At 37.5% G+C, this 22,756-nt stretch overlaps 2 protein-coding genes across 2 annotated transcripts; one reads left to right on the forward strand and one right to left on the reverse strand.

Annotated features, from left to right (window-relative positions):
* Nucleotides 1–1,460: 1,460 nt before the first annotated feature.
* On the reverse strand, nucleotides 1,461–13,988 carry DNAAF10 (dynein axonemal assembly factor 10). The gene is made up of 8 exons (XM_083368920.1): nucleotides 13,748–13,988; nucleotides 9,509–9,609; nucleotides 7,803–7,933; nucleotides 6,014–6,115; nucleotides 4,766–4,881; nucleotides 4,158–4,292; nucleotides 3,131–3,228; nucleotides 1,461–2,207 (listed from the first exon to the last, which is right to left on the reverse strand). The coding sequence occupies exons 1-8, from the start codon at nucleotides 13,937–13,939 to the stop codon at nucleotides 2,000–2,002; spliced, it is 1,083 nt and encodes a 360-aa protein (XP_083225046.1). The 5' UTR covers nucleotides 13,940–13,988; the 3' UTR covers nucleotides 1,461–1,999.
* Nucleotides 13,989–14,244: 256 nt separating this feature from the next.
* Nucleotides 14,245–22,202, forward strand: PNO1 (partner of NOB1 homolog). The gene is made up of 7 exons (XM_083348714.1): nucleotides 14,245–14,679; nucleotides 16,383–16,532; nucleotides 17,431–17,514; nucleotides 18,200–18,260; nucleotides 19,115–19,232; nucleotides 20,425–20,495; nucleotides 21,267–22,202. Exons 1-7 carry the CDS (start codon nucleotides 14,491–14,493, stop codon nucleotides 21,332–21,334), a joined length of 741 nt encoding a protein of 246 aa, XP_083204840.1. The 5' UTR covers nucleotides 14,245–14,490; the 3' UTR covers nucleotides 21,335–22,202.
* The last annotated feature ends 554 nt before the right edge of the window (nucleotides 22,203–22,756 follow it).

The following is a 22,756-nucleotide window of genomic DNA, read 5'->3' on the forward strand; positions in this document are numbered from 1 at the left end:
ACTTGAGCAGTACGGGACACACTTCTCAAACCTTGATTGGCTACATTGATCCAGTAAAGCCTGGTCAGTGGAGTGGATAGTAGCAATGTTATTAAGATTTATCAATACTTTCCTGGTACAGCTCATGACATACTTCACACTTTCTTGAGAAAACAGATGGGGAGCTCCTGTTCTCAAAGTGATGGCTTAAAAAGACTGCAGCTAGAAGCATTAAGAGGGAGATTTGATTATATTAATGGCTGAGAGAGTTATGGTGTTATAAGAACAGGGCAGATGTATTCCCCGCTCTTCCATAATCTTCAGCTTGTCTTACTATCTGGCAAAATCTGATTTAGACTGAATAGTGTTAGTTTATTATGTGGCTTCTTTGCTCTGAACATTATGTAACCCTGTCCTTGTCATTTACGGCTTACCACTTTCTTTGAACTTTGGCATTATGATTTCTTCATGAAATCAAGAGCAAAACAACTCATGGCATATCCAGCTTTGTATCTCCATGCTGGACCATCCTAATGATGTTATAGAAGTTCTGTCCTTGGATGGAGCAGGACACACATTAACTCATCCCTAAGACTGAGTGTCTTTCGGTTTTAGACTCAGTTCCAGGAATTCTCCATCTCCTGGAGTTGTTTTCACTGCACCAAATTATCAGTGGGGTTTCACCAACCTACCTGTGCAATTAGGTAAGCTTCTTTCCACTCATGGCTGTTTGTGGAACATAATGACCATGATCAGGAAAGCCTTTACACAGCTTCATCTTGTGTGCCAATTGCACCCTTTCCTGGGGAGGAGGAGCTTTGAGCTACCCAAAAGTTTTTTTTTTCTTATTCTCCACCCCTCTCCACCCAAAAATGTGATCACCTGTAAGAAACGAATGGAAAGCAACTGACTTCTAAATTCATTTAAAATGTGTATTTTGTGCCTAAGCATACAAATGCAATCCTTTTGTACAAGAGAGATCTGCTATTTGTAGCAGAACCCATTATAAATGAGACTGCAATCAATTCAATGAATCACTGGGAGATGGGCCACGCAATAAATTATTTAATCAATTATTGTTGCTGTTGTTGGATTTACAGGACATTCTGAATTGTAAGCTAACCAAAATGAATTTGCCAGTACATTTGATTAAAATGTGGTTGTCTAATTGTGTTCAGTGTTACTATATTCATGTAATGCGTATCCCTGATTAATATAATCATAGCTCAATTAACCCAATTACATTTCACATAATGTACTGACCATTTATATATAGGAGCTGTGATAACAATTTCTTAATAAACACTTGGGAATCCTTAGAAGTCCTATAGGTAGCTTCTCTGACATATTTCATTTTGTTCCAATGCGTGTCATTCAAACCCTGTTTTATTTTGCTTCATTTTCTGTAATATGCTCAATCTTCCACTAGAGGACAGGATGACTATTCATACAATCTAAAATAATTATACTTAAAATAATTCAAAAAATACAATTTTTTATTTGACACTCTTAAGAATTATATAAATATATCAGGTAAATTACATCTATCTGTTTATTTATCAATCTGATTAACATCTATAATGCCTCAAACACATATTTTAAGGACGTTTGTTTTTAAAGGCAGAATATTTACTGATCTGAACATACAATGTTTAAACAGGTAGTCAATAACAAAACAAATCTAATCTATTAAAACAGCTATTCAAATTTTAATCAGTTTAATCCAAAACATAGTAATAAACAGGCTACTTAAGAGTACTTGGGAATTCAAAATAATTAAAATAATTAATTTAAAGAAAATTGGTTATACTGCAACAATTCTGCTATAAGCATAAGGAAGCTTGGATATAAATACATCTACAACAGTGAATAAGTCTTAATATGTTAAACTACAGGCACATTTTCTAAAAATGTAAAATCCACAGTTCATGAAAACTTTTTCACATCTTGTGTCTTCTCATTAATTTTCCAACTTTGTTCAAGAACACACGTGAAAGTGTTTTGCTGTTAGAAAACCCTGTCAAATTTTGTTCAATTTTGTGACTATGAGTACTCTCACAGTCTGGTCGAATGAGCTACAGACACAGAGACCGCGTTTGTCAGGACTCCAGTCAAGACTAGAAATTGGCTGGGTTGATAATGTGACATTCTGTAAAAGGCTAACTGAACCCGCTATTCCCATTTCTGTTCCTTCTGAATCCTTCTTGGAGCGCTGTGCAGGATACTCACTAAAGTAGGGAAAATAAAATGAGTAAAACCACTTTATGAATATGTATAATGAAAATTATTTTATCCTATCTTCCTACATTTTTTCCAAAAGCCTCAGGATGCCTTCCGAGAGACGTTGCATTTTATCTTCTGAATAACTTTATGGCATGTGTTAGATCAAAAGAAAGGTGTGCTCAAAGAAAAGGCACAGATCTCTCAGTGGTAACTTTCATCTCACTAAGGTCTACCTGCTTTTTCCTGTTTTGCCTTTTTTTAGAGGTGGGGAGGGATTGACATATTATTTTGTACTATATTAATGTCTTGTTTTTTAATTTGTTGCTGTTAGAAACACTTCCTTCAAACTGCTGATTTTTTGTTTTGTCTTTTCATTACTTTAGTGTGTAATTCTATGATTTTGTTCTAAGTCTGTAAATATTTAGTACTTAGAGTAGAATAGAGGAGCAATGGACCTTGGAGGTCATCTAGTCCAGCCCCCTGCTCAAGCAGAAGAACCTATACCATCTCAGACAAGTGGCTGTCCAGTCTCTTCTTAAAAATTTCTAGTGATGGAGTGCCCATGATTTCTGAAGGCAAGGTGTTCCACTGGTTGTCCTCACTGTCAGGAAGTTTCTCCTTAATTCCAGGTTGCTTCTCTCTTTGATCAGTTTCCAACCATTGTTTCTTGTCCTGCCCTCTGGTGCTTTGGAGAATAATTTGACCCCTCTTCTTTGTGGCAGCCCCTCAAATACTGGAATACTGCTATCATGTCACCCCTATTTCTTTTCTTTAGACTAGCCAAACCCAAGTCCTGCAGCAGTTCTTTGTATGTTTTAGTCTCCAGGCCCCTGATCATCTTGTAATGTAATGTTGTAAGCCTGTACTTCTGTAAGAGGTACAAAATTTGCATCGCTCAAAAAACATGACTTTCATGGAAAGTACTTACTATTTCCAGAGATGAAGGTTTCCAGCTCCTCCACTTGTCACAAAGATATCTCTGTTCTGTGGTAGGTGCCGAACTTGCCACACAGTGGATTTGTGAGCCTGACAACAAAATTATGTAACAAAATGAGAGAGAATAAAGAGAAATCTTTTGTAGTTTTCTATAACAGACTGAAATCAAGACTCAAGAAAATCAGTAAAGTGATTAGAATATAGCTAAAAATTGTGTTTGTGCCCCAAATCTAGCCTGCAATGTGCAATGACGAACAAGCACACATTTATCTAATCATTAAGCATGAGCCCTTGAGTTCAGAAGTCGTCGTAATTCTGGCAGTCACATGACTCTGCCTAATTCTGTAAAACAAAGAGATTTTCCCTTACGTGTTTTGTTGTTACAGAGAAAATGGAGTTTCATTTCATGCTTGGTGAAGGAGGCAGACTTTTTATACTTCTTAAGTTAATGCAAAAATGAGTGACAGTTATGGAGAGGCAGCCAGAGCATGCAAAGAAGGGGCTGATTTACTGCCTGGGCAAGCTGAGACGCATCGAGAGTCTCTCTTCCAATTCACAAAGCCCAGGGTGAGTAAGAAAGCATTTTTCTCTCTACAGTTCTTCCAAAAATACAAGACAATTCAGGATTCATCACAACCACAATTAATTGCTTGATAACAGGGTGACCTAGTTCAGTGTGTAAATGCGTATTTGAGTCTTCTAGGTGGCTCATTCATTTGGAGCACTCCGTCTGGGAGTTATTCATCTTATTCAATGTACATTTTCCACAGTGAAGGCTAGATACAAATGCAAACATATTCTCCTTTTTCCTGATTAGATGTGCATCTTGAGATGAATTGTTCTCCACATATCAAAGGGCTTCTAACCTTATTTGTTAAAAGAAAGAATAATATTCCAATCTATTCTCAATTTAGCTTTGCATGAGACAAATGTTCTAGGGACATTTTCTTCAATGGCATGTGGCAACAAAACACCTCCCACTGTAAATTAGCAATCTCTTTTTAAACAAAGTAATTTACCTTCTCTGAAACAGAAGCAAAACCTTTAGTTGGATGCTGAGTTCTCATATCAAAAACATGAAATTTTCCTTCAAGTGATGTAGCTACCAATTTGTTCATATTTATATCTTTCCTGTCAAATTCAACATTGCAGACCTAGAAATTTAAAGCAACCAACCAATAAATTACAACTGAATAACACATTACAAGAAAGAACTGTAATACAATTTATTTAGAAGGACATTCTATCCAGGATGCATAATCTAGAAAGAGAATAGCTAGCTCCATCTTTTTCCTCTTCTAGTTCTCTGCTTAGCCTTAGTGGCATCAAAGGCCTTTTTTTAGTAGAATTATGCAACAGGATTTCACAAAATTTTACACTTCAACAACATTTCTGAATTTCCCATTGAATAGTATCATTGAAAGTGAGAGACTACATTTTTTTTATTTTCATGTTTACTTTAAAGAATATTTGGTCTGGCATAATTATTGTTCCACACTGCTAGTCTAAGTCAGGTAAAACAAACTGATTAACTAACAAAGAAAAACTCTAAAATGTTACCCATCCCCACAGAATTACAAAGACTTGTGAAGAAAAACTGTGAAGAAGAAGAAAAAGTCTAACCAACCCCATTCTTAATGTTGGTCTCCCATCGTAATGTCATATTCCTAAGGTCAAACAGCTTGATGTCCCCATTGTCATAGCCAGCACATACAACCCGTTCTTCTTGATTGTATGCATTGCCTAATTAAAATAAAATGACAGTATTGAGATAAAGAATCAACAGTAACCAAACATTATTCTAACAAACCTGTATTTGTACACCAATTTTAAGGAAATATATTTGCAGTAAAACAGTTTTGTAATGATAGATAAATCATTTTATTTCAGAAAACAGCATTAAAGCAAAAGAAGTAGCAAATGCAGAATTTATATGTTATTTTAAAAAAGACATTAATGCACATATTTTCTGCCTCTGAATAACAGGATTTGGGGTATTTAAACTGGCTGTTTGATACCAAACTGGCTGTTTGATACTGGAGAAGATTAAAAGCAATAGGTTAATGCCTGATTTCTAAAGGAATAATTTTAGGGGCTGCATTTCAAACAAAATGTTCAATCTTTTTCTAATAATTCCTATCTGCTTTGTGTGTCAGAGCATCTGAAAAAAGGAATATTGTGATATTCAGTAATACTGTGAATGATTTAAAAATTATTCTGAAGAAATGCTTTGGACCATGTATAAACACAATGTATTGATTCAATAGAGGGACGCGGTGGCTCAGTGGGTTAGGACGCTGAGCTTGTCGATCAGAAGGTCGGCAGTTTGGCGGGTCGAATCCCGAGTGCCGCGTAGCAGAGTGAGCGCCTGTTACTCGTCCCAGCTTCTGCCAATCTAGCAGTTCGAAAGCACGTAAAAATGATGCAAGTAGAAAAATAGGAACCACCACGGTGGGAATGTAACAGCGTTCCGTGCGCGTCTAGTCATGCCGGCCACATGACCACGGAGACGTCCTCAGACAAGCGCTAGGCTCTTCGGCTTTGAAACGGAGATGAGCACCGGCCCCTAGAGTCGGAAACGACTAGCACGCATGTGCGGGGGAACCTTTACCTTTACCTTTATTGATTCAATATAGCACAAAGTTCTGCACACAAACGTATGCGTCTCAAAACCTCTCAACATGTTTTTAGGTTTTGAAGCCTGAAAACAGGCTTAATAAATATGAGAGAAATATTACATTTGTGTAAGAACCTAAAGATTTTCCCCATTTTTTAAAGTGCAAACAGCCATTCAGAGAATAAAGTAATGGGGAAACAAAATAAATTCCATGACCAATTTCTATATGGCATGAAAAGGTTAGAAACTCAGACCTACCAAACGCAACTGTCCAGCAATCTCTTGTACTCTCTCCTTGTGCTGGCTCCATATTGGCAACAGGAAAATCTTTTTGTCTTGGATCCCAGACTTTCACTGTCCCTGCAACCGTCACATAAATTTGTATTTATTCTTCTACATCACGCCTGCAGCTTGCTTTTGAGAAAACATCATGCATATACATGCAGAGTTATCTATCTCTGTGTAAAAGTCTTTTGAGTTTAGTTCAGCCCCTGGTGACTTCACAAATGAATCCATGTAGTTTTCTTGGCAACAGTGTAAACGCAGATTTTGCTCTCTCCAACTTATATGCCTCTTCATTTCCAAAAATCATCAGTGACTGACAATATTACTAATAAAAAGATAACATTTCAGTCAGTCTGATGTGCCAACATGTTAGCATGATCATATTCATCCTCAAATGTCTTTCTGAAGAGCCAAGTTTCTATAATTCCTTCTGACTGAAGAGAGATCAGAGGTCCCTCCTTCCTGCAGAGGTTTATGCCGCCATGGAAACCAGAGCATAACCTGACTATCACAAAGAACTAATGCAATGTCCTGTCTTCAGATTATATGTTAGTTGGTCAAAAACACAAATCAGATCTAATGTGAGGCTGCTTATATGAATTGGGCCTATGTTCACCTAGGTCGGACAAGCTCATGGTTACCCTGGTGGCCCTGAACGCCATCTTCCCGTCCCAGGAAGGGTAAGTTGGTGCCCAAAAGCAAAAAATATAAGGAAATCCTTATATCAGATACAAAATTGAGCTGGGCACACCTGAGTGAATATTACCCTGCCTCACCTATATGGTTTTGGTAATATAGGTTGTTACCTTCTTTGGGGTGCTTTTCCAGCTTCACAGGCAGCCTGTAGCTCACATATTTCCCAGAATTTCTCCATTCAAGGACTAACTAGATCTGAAAGTTTTTATCCCCAAAGTCAGCCAAATACTACCAGCTTAAACATACTTTATAAATCAGTCTTATACTTTTGTAACTGACTTATTTTGTGTTCCTCTTTTTTCATTTCACACATGTAGCTATCACTTTGTTCCAACTCTCTAATGACTTATGTGAAAATGCTCAAAATAGAACATACAGCATATGTAGATCTTATTGCAGAATCTTGTAACCATATCATATGGCAACTGAGGACTCTCACATGGAAAAAGGCTGGCCTATAATGCTGTTACCAAGTTTATGCGAGTGAAAAATGTTTATGGAATGTCAGGCATAAACTGGAATGAACAGCAAATTTAATCTGCTGATTGTTCTCTTTCACTTCTTCAGAATCTGCTGGATTAAAAATAAATTTGTAGCTTATCACTGATATTCCACAAAAATATTTGCTTGTTTAATAAATGTGATAATAGTGATAATTCAGTTTCACAGGAAAAAAACTTTGTAAGTTCATACTTTTAAAATTCTCTAAATACAAATATTCCTTGATTTACAACCATTTGTTTAAAGACTGAAGTTACAATAGTGATGAAAAAAGTGTCTTATGACCAGTCCTCAAACTTATGACCAGTCCTCAAACTTATGATTATTGCAATGTTCCCACTGTTACTTGATCAAAATTTGGGTGCTTGGATGATGGGGGGAAAAAAAACATAAGGAACTCATTGCCATGTATTTTCCATTCAATTTAAAGCTAAGATGTCTTAAGTTTAAAATCAAAGTTAATTCATAATATTGCAGATTTTTACAGATTTAAATTATCTGTATCCTATTCTAACCTACTTCCCTTGTTCTCTCCTTTGAGGACATTGCAAGATGACTAACTTACCATCACGACTTCCTGTCACAATTTCTGGAGCTCCTTCACCAATTCCCAAACCACCAACTCCATCAATGCAATTTATGATTTCTTTATGCCCCTTCACAGAATATACTGGTATTTCTGGAGCTTCCAAATTCCTAAACAGCAGAAATGGAACCGTTTTTTTATGTTTGTTCATAAACATCTCCTTCATTTAGAGTTCATCTCTTGATGACTATATGGATACCACAGTTTTCTTGAAGCCAGTATGGAAGTAGTTTGTCATTCTCACCTTTTAGAAAGTTTTACAATTTCCTAATTTGACCTATTGCGAATGACATTTCCTGGTAGTCCATAAAATCTGCTACTACCCAACCCAAGATCAGAAATGTATATTTATATTTATCAGTATATATGCTTAGAAATGTAACATTCAATACTCAAAATATAATTATAATAATTCTGCAGATGTGTTTCTGTCCACCTGAGGTCACAACACATCTCTATTATTCATTAATAGTCTGGGGTATTTTCCCCCCAGAATTTCACATAAATTCAGAGAAAAGATGCACCTCCTTTAAGGAATCAATTTATTAAAGTTAATATAATTCTTAAAGTAACCATTTTTTTAAGAATCATGTAGAAACTTTCAAAAAGACAAGACTGCTTTTACTGAGTAGCTGAGAAACGTGTTTGCAAAAGATTCAAAGTGCTTCTGAACTATTTTTAATGTGTAAGTCTAAAAACTAGGCTCATCTATTCATACATGGCAGACCAGTCATCAAATTGATGCCTAGTGTCATTTATAAATTTTCTGATGAGAGAACCAATGGTAAGATAGTATCAGTTGCAGAATACAGAATTCTCATTTATCTTTACTACACAGAAAACTGAATACTAATGTGAAGTTTTTTTCTTCTTTAAAACATGACAGAAGTCAAAAGAAAATGTGTATTATTACACTCATGATGCAAAATGGAAAGATATAAAAATTATAATTCTTACAATGTGGAGTTTTTAAAAAAATGTTTTTACAAAAATTTATTATATAGATAATCCTTGACATATGACCATAATGGAGCCTGCCCATTACAATCGCATGTTGCAACTGTCATAAATCAGTTCGGTCATGTCACCAACCCAATTTTACAACTGCTTTTGCAGTGGTCAGTAAGCAAACACAGCAGATATAAAAGGAACACTGCAGTATTAAATGAACACCGTGGTCATTAAGCAAGCCATTATTTACTATGGAACAGTTTTGCTAGAAACCGGAAGTTACTTCTGATTTTTAGCAAAGTCATTGTAAAATGCAGTTATGTGACCCCAGGATGCTACAAATAGGTGTAAATGCAGCCATGCTGTGGAGCACTCAAAAGTGTGGACATGTGATGGGGAGGAGCAGGAGACAGCTGTCAGAACTTCAGAACTGAGTCATAAACCCTTATTTTGCAAGTAGATTACCATTTTGAACAACTGTTAAGAGTTCAACTATAAATTTTTGACTATCTGTACTGAATCACAGATTGGTCTGAAAATTAACCTGGGCTTTAAAATATATTTTATAATTGACACTGGAAGATTCAGAAAAAGAAAATCATAAAAGATAATAAAGTTAATTCAGTCTTCTTCAAAGTAAAATGTTTTATTGCTGTCTAAAAACCTAACACTTCTAAATTAATAATATATTAATAATCCATGTCTTTAAACTTTGCAAAATGAACATATCTTACCATATATTTAAATTTCCACCAAAATCTCCAGTAGCTAAGTATCTTTGTTGCAAAGAAGCAGCCCCAAAGGTTCCACATTTAATAGGACGCGATTTTTCAATCTGGAAGTAAAGATATTTACACTGAATGATTATTATTTTCAATTTATGTCTTGTTTTACCTGTTAGAACATATTCTACATATTAGAATCAAACATTAACTGAACACAGTTTTTCACTTCTATTAGGGTTCAAATTTTATTTATTTTATTTTTATTTTTATTCCATTTATATCCCGCCCTTCTCCGAAGACTCAGGGCGGCTTACAAGCTTAGCAGTAGCCTTCATTCTATGTATATGCCTGCTTATTAGGGCTTTCACACACACCCCAAGCGGCATTATTACAAAGTCAGCTTAATTGCCCCCAACAATCAGGGTCCTCATTTTACCTACCTCAGAAGGACGGAAGGCTGAGTCAACCTTGAGCCTGGTGGGATGCGAACCTGCACTAATTGCAGGCAGCTGGTGGCATTAGCCCACTGGTGGCATTAGCCCACTGCTCCACCAAGGCTCTTTAATGAACGAACACATTTGACTTCATAGTTTTTGGGGAACAATTCCAAATAAGTCAAAGATGATTATCATTGCAAAGGCATAAAGAATGCCTCTCCCATGCACTTTCTCCTTTATTTTCTCCAATTGAATGTATCTACAAATTGTTAACCTAGTACTTTCTAGATGCATAATCTAAATAGACATGAAACAGAAAAATTAGAAGTCTCCATTCACATTAGTGTGAAGTCATTTTTTAATTGCAATTCGTATCTCAAGCTTCTAAATATAGGTAAGTCCTCAACTTACAACCATTCATTTAGTGACTGTTCGAAGTTATGCCACAGAAAAAAGTGACTTCTGACCAGTTTTCACACTTATGACTATTGCAGCATCCCTATGGTCATGTGATCAAAATTTGGACACTTGGCAACTGGCATGTATTTATGATGGGTTGCAATGTACCAGGTTCATGTGATCATATTTTGCAAGTTTGACAAAGTCAGTGGGGAAGCCAAATTCATTTAACAACCATGTCACTAACTTAACAACTGCAATCTTTCATTTAAGAACTGTGGCAAAAAAGGTCGTAAAATGGGGAAAATCTCACTTAACTGTCTCGCTTAGCAATGGAAATTTTGGGCTTAATTGTGGTTGTAAATGGAGGGCTACTTGTACATCCCTTACAAATCATACATGTGTTTAACAGAATATATATAAATTTATAGACAGAAAGATTTAAAGCATTGGCTTCCAGTTGCCCTCCAGGTGAGATTCAAGGTGCTGGTGATGACCTATAAAGCCCTAAATGGCATGGGCCCGGATTACCTGAGGGAGCACCTGCTGCCAGCGTCAATTTCCCATCGTCCTGTGCACTCCCACAGGGAGGGCCTCCTCAGGGTACCGCCGGTCAAGGATTGCCGACGGGCGATCCCCAGGGGGAGGGCGTTCTCTGTGGGCGCGCCTGTCCTATGGAATCAACTGCCAACGGAACTCCGGACTGCCCCCGACCTTCGTTCATTTCGCCGGGACCTAAAAACCTGGCTCTTTTTGCTATCTGGTCTGGACTGAGGGGTTTTAATGTTTTTAAACTGTGATTTTAATTTTTTGCAGCTAGACTTAATTTTATTTTATTTTAATTTTATATTGTATTGTTTTTAAATTTTGCCTTGTAAACCGCCCTGAGTCCTTTGGGAGTAGGGCGGTATATAAACCGAATTAATAAATAAATAATAAACAAATAAATAAATTCAGAATGACCAACATTCTAGTTTGCCAGATCCATAAAATCCAATTTCTTTACAGAAAATCAAATTAAGATGCAATTTTTTTCTATAACTTTTGAGCCAAGATGAACTCTTTCTGTAAAAACATGCAATTATATTTATTCTCTGTTCCATTTTGCCTTGTCTTTACAATCCCACTTCATATGGGCAACTTCATCTATTTCTTTTTTCCCCAACCTTCCATTTAGTATGTGTTTGTAGACAATTGTTTTTTTAAAAAAAACTATATATAGCACACACTTTCCCTGTCCCCACTTTTCCTATAAGGCAGAGGACCCCAACCTTTTGGGCACCAGGGACCGGTTACGTGGAGAGAGGTTTTTCTGCGGACCAGAGGGGGCATGTTTTTGTGTGCTGCCTGCATCCCACAGATGGGGCTTTGCTTGTTTGTGCAGACTGGTTGCTGGCATGCTGCAGTCCGGCAATGGTCCATGGACCGGGGGTTAGGGACCCCTGCTATAAGGTATACACTAATATACTGTGCTTTTCCACATACTTTTCTTCACAGCCAGTATATTTTGCATGCACCTCAGTTGCAAACAGAACTTTGTGTTAAACTAATTAATTTAGCCCGTCCAGCTAGTTTACAGAAGATATACTGTATGTAGATCTTCTAAAGAATGCTTCACTTTAAAGTACATATGCCGTTTCAACTCTCTGCCAACAATTCATCAAGGCCATTCATGGTGATCCATTCATATTAAAAAAACCTTATTTATAGAAGAAATATGCTTCTTTTTGGAAAGAAATATTAAAATTAAAACTTAATTTCATTTTCCCTGAAATGGGAAAAAATGAAGCGTTTGCCCCTTGTGAGGGTTTAATTACTGTATTTTATACTCTACAAAGTCAATCTGTACTATAGAAAAGAATAAAATAAAATGGGTTGTGCATCTCTTGCAGTGCTATGGCTACAGTAATTAACTGCACTATGATTAGCGGACTGCTATGTATATAAGAACAGTTAATGCTTATTTCCATGGTGAGCACTGTGGCATTCTTTATTACTCATTTCTTAACATGTGACTTGAATATACTGCTTTGCCAAATACTGGGTGCTCACATAGCTAGAAGATACTAATGCCAATACAAGTAGTCCTTCCGGACTTATGACAATTGAGCGCAAGATTTATGTTACTAAGCAAGACAGTTGTTAAGTGAGTTTTGCCCCATTTTGCAGTTATTAGGTTAATAACGACTGCTAAGTGAATATGGCTTCTCACTTGATTTTGCTTATTAGGTCACAAAAGATCATATGACACTAGGATACTGCATCTGCCATAAATATGAACCAGTTGCCAAGGGTCCAAATCATAACTATGGTAATGCTGCAATGATTATAAGTATGAAAAATGGTTACAAGTCACTTTTTCATTGCCGTTGTAACTTTGAATGGACACCAAATGAATGGCTGTAAGTCAAGGACTAATTGGATATATTTCTTCATGATTTGTTCTAAGATGCTGTAGCATGTATTCTGTTAACTGGAATTGAAGCTTCTTAATTAAAAGATTAATATTGAAATGACCAATAACCTTAAGCTGTTTTCCTACTCATCTTCTGCATTCATCTACACCTTGCTTCAGACTCTGTACAAATGCTACACTGCAATTAATGCCAGTGGAGGCAAACTCCAGGCATTCTACTTGTAAGGAAATGAATGCAGGGCCCCCAACATAGGGCAATCTTTACTAAGTACACAAAGAGTGACAGAGGCCAATTTATGATGTCACTTCTTGATAAACATATGTAATTCACACAAGACCTCAATCCTGAGATCTCATTTTACGAATGGTTAAAAACCCATTAAAGGACTCTGTGTCAGTATCAGACACATAAAAGAAAAATCACATTTGGACAAAATTCAAGAGAGAATAAAAAAAAAGGAAACAAAAAGACCAGGGTGCATCCTCTAGTCTACAGCAACCCACTCGTTAGATAAGCAGGGATTAACATTAGACAAGCAATAAAGCAAACAACAATATTCTGATCAAGGAACTGCCAAAGAGAAAACCATATTCCACCAACTCTAGCAGGGCATGCTATTGTACATGAAGAGGGAGCAAACCGCAGACTCGGGACTAGCGCTGATGATGTTACCTAGTTGGGTAATGAAACGGCTGCGTGCAAACAACCAAGCCCAGAGAGCACAACACTTCGTCGTTCAACCCCGGAGCTACACATATTCTCTTCTATTGGAATTACTATATCAGCCCTCGATCTCAGTCGGTAGAAAACTTAGGGAACCCACGGTTGAGCTTCCACTTAAGCCCAGGAAAGTATCCTGTGGCCCGTGCAAAATTAGCACCGTGGTTGCCAAGCGTATAGTAGTTAACTCCTGGGAGCGAGGCTGGTATTCGTGGGCTTCTTGCTGCTCCCGTGGGAGAACCGGGGGCTGCAGCCCGGCGCGTTCTCTTCCTTACTTCGCGGAGGAGGTTGAGGCGGCCGCCCTGCAGCTCGTAGAGCTGAATGACGCCGGTGCCGCGCGGGAAATTGCCCAAGCAAAGGAGGCGAGCGCTGCAGGGCACCCATTTGCAATCGAAGACAGTGTAATTCAAGCTGTGTTGTGTATGCGCGATGATCTGCGGCTTCTCCAGCAAGCCTCCCGCCGACATGACAGCGAGAACCCGCCCCCGAGCCCAACGGCACCCGACGGGACCTAAATCTGCGCCGCCCCCCTCCCCTACTCGGGCGTCTCCGCGCATGCGTAGTCGACGGAGAGGTCACACATCCGGTATACTAGATCAGCGTTTACCCAACCTTAGGAACTTGAAGATGCGTGGACTTCAACTCCCAGAATTCCCCAGCCAGCATAGCTGGCTGGGGAATTCTGGGAGTTGAAGTCCACGCATCTTCAAGTTCCTAAGGTTGGGAAACGCTGTACTAGATCATAGAGATTCGCAGGCTGTTGCGGATCCGTACTCCCTTTTTGGCGCAGCACCGCAATCCCTTTCCGCCTGAAACCCACTGGCAGGGCGCTAGAGGAGCGAGGCCAGGCCTTCGCTCTCTTGAGTCTACAGGGCGGGGAAAGAGAGCGCGATGCCCAACCATAGAGTGCGAAGTGGAGGAACGGGAGGGCTTCGGTCGGCTGTTCTTGCGTGGCCCGAGACGTAGCCCCGCCTCTTCCTGTCAATATCGTGCTAGGGAAGGCCGGCTGAGCGTGGAGATGGCAAGCGCTGGCGAAGAGCGGCTGCCGCCGCCGCCTCCGACGGAGATGGAAACACAGACTCACCAAGAAGGCTTCACGAAGGTCCTCAGGCGGAAGAGGCGCCGGGAGCCCCAGATGGAGACGAACGAGAGCCCGGTGCCGAGGAAGCGGCCGGATTTCCCTCCTCTTAGCGGGGAAGCCCTGGCCGTAAGTGACGCCGGTGGCTGCTGGGGTGGCCGAAGTAGAAAAGGGTCACCGGCAATCGTTCCTTCGGTGCCTGGGCGCAGGTTAAGTTTTCCCCTCCCGGCCTGGCGTTTCTCGAGGAAAGGCATATGGCGTTTTGCAGTGCAAACGGCAAGCAGGCGCTTTAAGCTGCGGGGGTTTCAGGACCATGTTCATACTACGTTCCAGGAGTAAGCCGAATGTGGCTTACTCTGGTTTTACGCGCAACTGTAATCGTCAGGTTGATTTATTATAATTATATCGTGGGTGGGGTGGGTCTATCTCGGGGGTCTTCAAACTTGGGCCCTTTTATGACTTGTGGACTTCAACTCCCAGAATTCCTCAGCCAGCCATGCTGGCTGAGGAATTCTGGGAGTTGAAGTCCACAAGTCATAAAAGGGCCAAGTTTGAAGACCCCTGGTCTATCTGAACGTAGGCATCCCAGTCTTCCCGTTCCTCGCTTTGGGGTTCATTCTGAGAAAAAAGCTATTTTGGTGAAGGTCAAAGTCAAGCTTCAAGCAAGGTTTTAGTACTGAGATACGTCTTGGTCACACTTGTTTATACTACGTTCCAGGCGTAACCTGAATGTCGCTTACTCTGGTTTTAAGTGCAAATGTAATCGTCAGGTTGATTTATTATAATTATATCGTGGGTGGGGTGGGTCTATCTCAGGGGTCTTCAAACTTGGGCCCTTTTATGACTTGTGGACTTCAACTCCCAGAATTCCTCAGCCAGCATGCTGGCTGAGGAATTCTGGGAGTTGAAGTCCACAAGTCATAAAAGGGCCAAGTTTGAAGACCCCTGGTCTATCTGAACGTAGGCATCCCAGTCTTCCCGTTCCTCGCTTTGGTGTTCATTCTGAGAAAAAAAGCTATTTTGGTGAAGGTCAAAGTCAAGCTTCAAGCAAGGTTTTAGTACTGAGATAAGTCTTGGTCGCACTTGTCAGTGACCTGTAGCAGAGCCGGGATGGCGGTGGTGCATCCACCCTTGTGCCCCTGTACAGTTCTCCCTTCCTTGGTTGGGTGGGGGGGGCAGGATGGATGTTGAGATGGTCAGTCATTGCTCTGGAGAGGCATCTTATGGCTTAGGTACTGCAGTGCAGTCTACATCTGGCTGCCCTGGAAAACCTCTTGGAAGCTTCAACTGGTCCAAAATGCAGTGGCACAAGTAGTGATGGGCCTGCCTCAGTATGCCCAGGCAACACCTCTGCTTTGTGAGTTGCACTGATTGCCAGTTTGCTTCCTGGGGCAAGATAAAATGCTGGTTGTTACCTGCAATGCCCTTGGATTGGAAGCAATGGATTTTTACCATTTTATTCTGCTTTAGCTTCCCTTTAACAAGTTTGTTTGATCCTTAATATACTGCTATAGGGTGACTGAGTTTGCCATACATATTGTATATAGAAATCAGGGTTTTTATTAGATCTGTATAAGATGGACATAAGTTTTTAGTAAAAAAAAAATCAGAAGGAATCTGATGTCAGAATAATCGACTAACGCATAAACTAACACAGCTCTTTTCTAATTTTGAATAGGTAGAACTTTAGAGGCAAGAATCTCTAATATATCTAATATTAGAAAAAAAACTATTTTCTGTAGTTTATTGTATGTAAACTGAGTTAAACTAAATGCGTGGAATAAGTTTATTTGCTGAACATTTTATTATGTGATGGTTACTTTTTTTTCTAGTGTGGAAAAGGTGAATTGAGAAAAATCCCTGTACCAGCAAACAGATATACTCCTTTGAAAGAGAACTGGATGAAAATTTTTACACCAATTGTAGAACATTTGCAGCTTCAAATTAGATTTAACTTAAAAACAAGGAATGTAGAGATAAAGGTAAGTAGTAAGTCTACTGTTTTTGAAAAGTTAATGATGTCTTGTATTTGTGTCTGTTGTTGGGGAAAAAATCACTCCTAATATTTCTTTTTGGCATTAGAAATAATATTTTGTTAAAACAAGTTATCAGCTTAGTGTTTTAGCAGTAAGCCATAATAAGCCTTATTAATTTGGTCAATAAAAATTCCAAATAATTTAATTATATGGGAAGGCATTCCAATGAAATAAATATTCCTTCAACTATAAATAGATAAGTCAAATGTGCATTGTTTAAATAGGAGCAGATCTTTCACAAAGGGAACAATTTATCTAGTTGCCACCCAGAACATGTTGCATATTTGATAGTAGCAGATTATATTGCAATTATACTTGGATGCCACTAGCATGGTTAAACAGAAATTTCCCCCTTCTGTTTTTGTCCTCGGTAAATGAGGAAGAGTAGATCAATACATTGATTCACAACTTCACTAACTATTTTGGCCCAGTGATTCTTGACAGCTATGTTTGAATCTGTAAAGAATGCTTTAATAATTAGTTCTATTAATTTCAGAAAATGCTGGTTTGTTAAAACAGCATTTAGATCAGAGTTATTAAAATTGGAAAAGTCAATTCTAAATGGTTTGAAATGAATGTATCAATTCTAGGCAACCACAATGTAGAATATGATTATAATTCTTCCTATAAAGATTTAAAGTTTTTTATTTATTCATTAGCACTGTCAAATTAGCCTTATATAATAGAAGCAATATAGAATATTGTGTTAATATAATTTTTAAATTAATATTGAGAATTAATTGAATTAAATATTTAGGAGAATAGATTGTGGTGCTTCATGTAATATTTTATGAATCTTCCAAAGGATCACTTCCTAAATTGTAAAACTTATTTTATCTTCTAGACTTGTAAAGAAACAAAAGACATAGGTGCTTTGACAAAAGCAGCAGATTTTGTAAAAGCTTTTATACTAGGATTTCAAGTTGAGGTAAGTTCTTGTCTACTGTAGTTCACTTCATTGTTTGAAATGAAAAGATCTAAGAAGTGTCTTCATACGGGACTGGGGGAAGAATTTTGTTCTTTTTGGATAATTAGCTGAGGGATTTAATACTTTGTGAGCCCAGTTGCTGAATCTGTACAGACTTGTTTACATTTATTTGTAATTTATGTTTGTTCTGGTTTTTATCCTTTTGTACATTATCGAGTCCCCTTGGTGATATTAGCAATTATATAAATTATCTAAATAAACAAATGTCTCAGTGGATGAGGTTTGCATGTACAATAGCGATACAGATCAAAACTTGGTTTTACTTTGCCTGGATTGTTGTACCATGAGCATGCACAAATAAATTGGAAAACAGTCGGATTAATTTTGAGATGGTAAAACCCATGGGTTAAGAACATTTTAATTGACAGGTAATTTCCTGCCAATTGATGACTTGCAGAATTATGTAGTGCTATGTATTCTTTGAAGTATTTGTATAAGTGTGCGTATTAGGGAACTTAGTACCATTGTCCATTATTTCAGATTTCTAGCCAAATATTTTACTGTCTTGGTAATGCAAAGCCAGAGAATCCATGTGACATATGACTTACTAGTGACTGTTCTTGATCCTGTATTTTTAAATCATATTTATTTATTTTTTTTAAAAAGCAATGGTTTTCTCTTTCAGGATGCACTTGCATTGATCAGATTAGATGAGCTTTTTCTAGAATCATTTGAAGTAACAGATGGTAAGTATGAAAATCAATATAAGATATCAAAAGATCAGAACATAAATGGGTATTGGGATGTGAGATACATATAGTTAAGAACTGTTATTCATTGATAGGAATACGTCAAAGTCTGAAATAGCCTCTGAAAATAATTTTGAAACATGTATTCAGTGTTTGGTCTGAAAGATCATTTCCCACCAATTAATTTTTTAGTTGAACTATTTCTCAGTTAAAACTGCCAACCTTTATTTGTAACTGTTAACGTGTCTTGTGGATTTCAAAAGGTATGTTAAAATTGTAAAAGATCAACTATTGCATAATGTCACTGTTAGACCTTCTGCTGAGTTATCATGAGAATCTTTAATGCAGACTGAACAGCAAAAGCATTGTTAGAGATATGTTACTAAATAATTATGGTTTGTGATTAGAGTTGTGTAATTTTTTCTAGTTTCAGCAAACACTCTCAAAACTAATTTGTTGTTTCTCTATATGTATACATATATATTTCTAAATGTTATTTCTTAGCAGATTTTCTATACCAACAAAGATTTGGGTTTAATTTCTGTGGATTGCCTTGTTTCATCAGTGTTCCTGAGAGAAGTGTTGAGAAAATGTTAGAATCCTGTCATCTTAATTCTTGTATTATTACTTATCAGCATAGCCCATTAAAATGTGGGGGGAATAGGGCGTAGAACTTCATGAATCTTTTTGAAATATATATTTTAAAAAATTAACTGGTTCTCACTTGACTGTTAAGTGAACTAAGTCTCACACTCAGATTTAGCAGTCACAATTCATTGGACTCCCAACATGAACAAACTAAAGCCCAGGGAAGTGGTAAATAAATAATTAAAACAGAGTTTTCTCTTTAGTCAAACCTTTAAAAGGAGATCATCTTTCAAGAGCAATAGGAAGAATTGCTGGAAAAGGAGGAAAAACCAAATTTACTATTGAAAATGTAACAAGGACGCGAATAGTTCTTGCAGATTCGTAAGTATTATATAGTTCCCACCTTTTAAAAATTTTGAACCTTGGCTAATAAACTTCTGGGTTTTAGTGTAATAGTCCTCTGTATTTTTAAGCAATTGCAGAACCCCATTTATAATTTTGCCATGCTTATTATACATGCTGGATATATTAAAACTGAATCTTCAGTTTATTGGACCCTACTGATAAATTCCCAGGAATAAGACACTTTACAGTGTATCTTCTGGCTGAAAGTAGTATATATACAAATTGATATGCTTGCATGCATTGCTTGTGACAGCAGATGAAGCCTCTATATGTGCTATATTGTTATTACTCATATAATGATAATGCCTGGATTTGATTGGCTCAGAGATTTCAAAAATATTCAAGCTGTCAAGATTTCTAGCCTTCATCAGTCAACATATTACAAAAAACAAGTAGCAATAGAAAAGGTTTATGGGCATTATTTCAAATTGTTTAATATCACAATCAGGTGTGTGTATCTCTGTCTATAGCAACTTGTAGCTATATACCACTAAAATTCTTTTCATGACCTTTAACTGGATGAAACATCATAGGGCAATGCTTTTTGAACCAAGGTACCTCAAATGAGCTAACTTACGGAATACATCCAAAATCCAGACCCATGACTCCCATGGAACTGAAATTTGGCAAATTTTATAAAACATGAGATAAAAATAATCAAAAAGCATTCTATGACATAATATGTCATATTTCCCGTGAGCAACTTCTAATGTTTGACTATGGTACAACAGTTCAACATGGGCTACTTTCAAGGTAGATAGATCTCTCTGAATTTTAAGTACTTTTTAAGTACATTAAAAGTTATGCCATTGTTGAAGATATTAAGGAATCTGGCAAGGATCTTAGAAACAACCCACAGGGTCATGGGTTGTCTATATTTAAAAGTAGAATGGTAATTGTATTATAATTCAATAAGAGAAGCAAAAATTGAAGAGTTAATGAGCCTCAATTAAGACATTCAATGTGTCCCAACAGATGGTTCAGAAATGAAATAAGTGAGGATGGCATTATGAACATTTCTAAAGAATTGTAAAGGCAAAGCATAACCAGTTGCTGAAACTGGTCCTTATGGAAGTAAATTTATCTTGGAGCTGCTTTTGTATAAAAACACATAAAATTGTGTAGTGACTAAAAGTGAAGTGAAGAAATCTTTTATTTTTAATTACAGGAAAGTTCATATTTTAGGATCTTTCCAGAATATTAAAATGGCACGGACAGCCATTTGCAATCTCATTCTAGGTAAAACTTGTATTCCTTTTGTTAACATTATATTTTGAATCTTGCCAGTTAAGGAGGAAAGATTTGCAAGCAGAAAGTGCTTTTAGTTAGAGAAATGTAACTTGACATTTCTATGAGGGCAAGGGATAATCTAAGGGCTATAAACAGTGATCAGTGGATCAGGAGCCATAACTACAGGCTGTTTCCCTACACAGCTCAAGTTTTCAAGGGTGGGTAATCAAACACCGAAAAACCTGAGATGGCACAAAATTGCTGCTTTCCATATATGTCACACTGGAAGACGTTTTTGGAGCAAGAAATTAAGTTATTTTTTTCGTATCATTAAACTGATGGCTCATCGGTGGGCTTCATTATTACCCTTGTTCTGCATCTGCCATCTAAATTCTAACCTAAATATATAGAATTTTGTGTTTAATGTAAAGTAGCACACATTCATTTAGGGATATTCTAGTTAGAAAAAGGCCTGAGTGGTACCAATTTTAAATATATATACATACATGAATGTGTGTGTACACATACATGTACATACACATATACATATGCACACATATTTCATCTTTCTAGAATGCCCATCTCCTTCAAGAATGTATGACACAGCAGCCTGATAAGAGCTTGCATTGTCCTAGAACTAAATTCTATTCCTAAGTGAATAGTTTATTATTAATAGTTTTTATTATACTAATTATAACTGTAGACCTTTGCTGTATTTTTAAAAATACATGTATCTTTAGGTATAAATCAGTTGTATTAATGCACTGTTTTCTTCAACAGGAAGTCCTCCATCTAAAGTTTATGGCAATATTAGAGCAGTAGCTAGCAGAGCAGCAGAAAGATTTTAAAACCAGAGTTTTTGAAGTCACAAAATTCTACACAAGATACTGGAAAACACGTGAAGAAAGAAGCCATGTCAACATGTAGATTACAAGAAAGTGTGCTTTTCTTTAAAACCCAAACACATTGTTTCAGAAGCTCTGCTAAACCATTTCAAAGGGGTGACAATTCAGCCAAACTAAAATTTGGGATATTTTGTTTGTCCAGAGTTTGGGCTGAAACAGAAGGATTTTAAGGGTGAGTTGGGCAAGGCTGATATGAAATGCCTATCTCTTCCCTCCTCTGGCTTGTGGCAGACTTCCTTGCTCCATTTCCCACTAGCTACTGCCACATCCTTAGCTTTCAGTGAAAATGACCACCTGAACTGCTCCTCCCTCTGATCTTTGCAGCATCTTCACTTTCTTGTTTCTGGTTGCCACCAATATCCCTAGGATTTTCCACTTTCTCCCTGCCCCCAAATACTTCTTTCTGAATTAATTCATGCCTACGCCACTCAAAACTAGCAGTTTCATGCATGGAATATTCTTCACATCCCTAGTAAACTGATAGCAATTTTCTGTTCCAACATGACTGGTATATAATAGAACTGCTGCAGCAATGCTCTCAAACATCTATCTGCAAGCATTCTAAACGAAATTGTATCCAATAAAAACTGGTACTTGAATTTCCTTCTAGCTGACATGATTGTTTTAAATTGAATGGATGCAAGGTTAACTGAATGATCAGAATACTTTGTATAGTATGCTGCAAGTCACTATTGGATGCATTGTTCTTAGCAGAAATCCCCAACTCTTAAAATACTAAGATATTTAGAAATATAACTGGTTGCTGGCGAAGCTGCTATTCTATCAAATAAAGCATGGGGCTGCTTGCTGTATTTAGCACACAAATGTATTTATGGTTAAACTAGCAAACTACAAGCATCTAACTACATTTATCCAGATGTTAAAATAAGTTGATCAAATGTTTCCAATCACAAATGTTTTTCCCAAGGGAGGAGGAAGCTGTTACAATGTTGCTACCTTCCTTCCTGGAAGAAGAGAAGTAAGTTTTTTTCCAATATTGTGGAAATACAGAGGGACATACGTAAAGCAACAGTAGATCCTAGGGTTAGCTGTTTTTGCATTAGGGCCACCCGCCTTTCTAATTCTACAGCAGAGACAGAATGCAAACTAGACTTGAGAGGGCACCAAAGAAGTCTAAAACAAAAATGGAGGCAAGTGGAATCTTACACCTTTAGTCTCGACTCTTGACAATTGCCTGAACGAGTTTTTGCTGTTTTGTTTGCAGACATTTTGGGAAGTGCCTTGACTTTTCCTTCCTAGAGCTATGAGAATGGAATTGACCCAGTTGCCTTTCTACCTAAAGCAGGACTAAAACTCGGTCTCTGCCTAATGTCTTTAACCACTACACCAAACCACCTCTCAGGA

Source organism: Vipera ursinii, assembly GCF_947247035.1.
Source record: "Vipera ursinii genome assembly, chromosome: 1".
Lineage (NCBI taxonomy): Eukaryota > Metazoa > Chordata > Lepidosauria > Squamata > Viperidae > Vipera > Vipera ursinii.

What these genes read in the sequence shown, in the direction of transcription:
- DNAAF10 (XM_083368920.1), bottom strand. Translation starts at nt 13,939, where the DNA reads ATGTCGGCGGGAGGCTTGCTGGAGAAGCCGCAGATCATCGCGCATACA. An exon ending in GGTGGAAATTTAAATATATG is followed by an intron (nt 7,934 to 9,508) that starts GTAAGATATGTT and finishes TCTGCTGTTTAG; the next exon opens with GAATTTGGAAGCTCCAGAAA. An exon ending in AGACCAACATTAAGAATGGG is followed by an intron (nt 4,293 to 4,765) that starts GTTGGTTAGACT and finishes TTAAATTTCTAG; the next exon opens with GTCTGCAATGTTGAATTTGA.
- PNO1 (XM_083348714.1), top strand. Translation starts at nt 14,491, where the DNA reads ATGGCAAGCGCTGGCGAAGAGCGGCTGCCGCCGCCGCCTCCGACGGAG. An exon ending in TTAGCGGGGAAGCCCTGGCC is followed by an intron (nt 14,680 to 16,382) that starts GTAAGTGACGCC and finishes TTTTTTTTCTAG; the next exon opens with TGTGGAAAAGGTGAATTGAG. An exon ending in CAAGGAATGTAGAGATAAAG is followed by an intron (nt 16,533 to 17,430) that starts GTAAGTAGTAAG and finishes TTTATCTTCTAG; the next exon opens with ACTTGTAAAGAAACAAAAGA.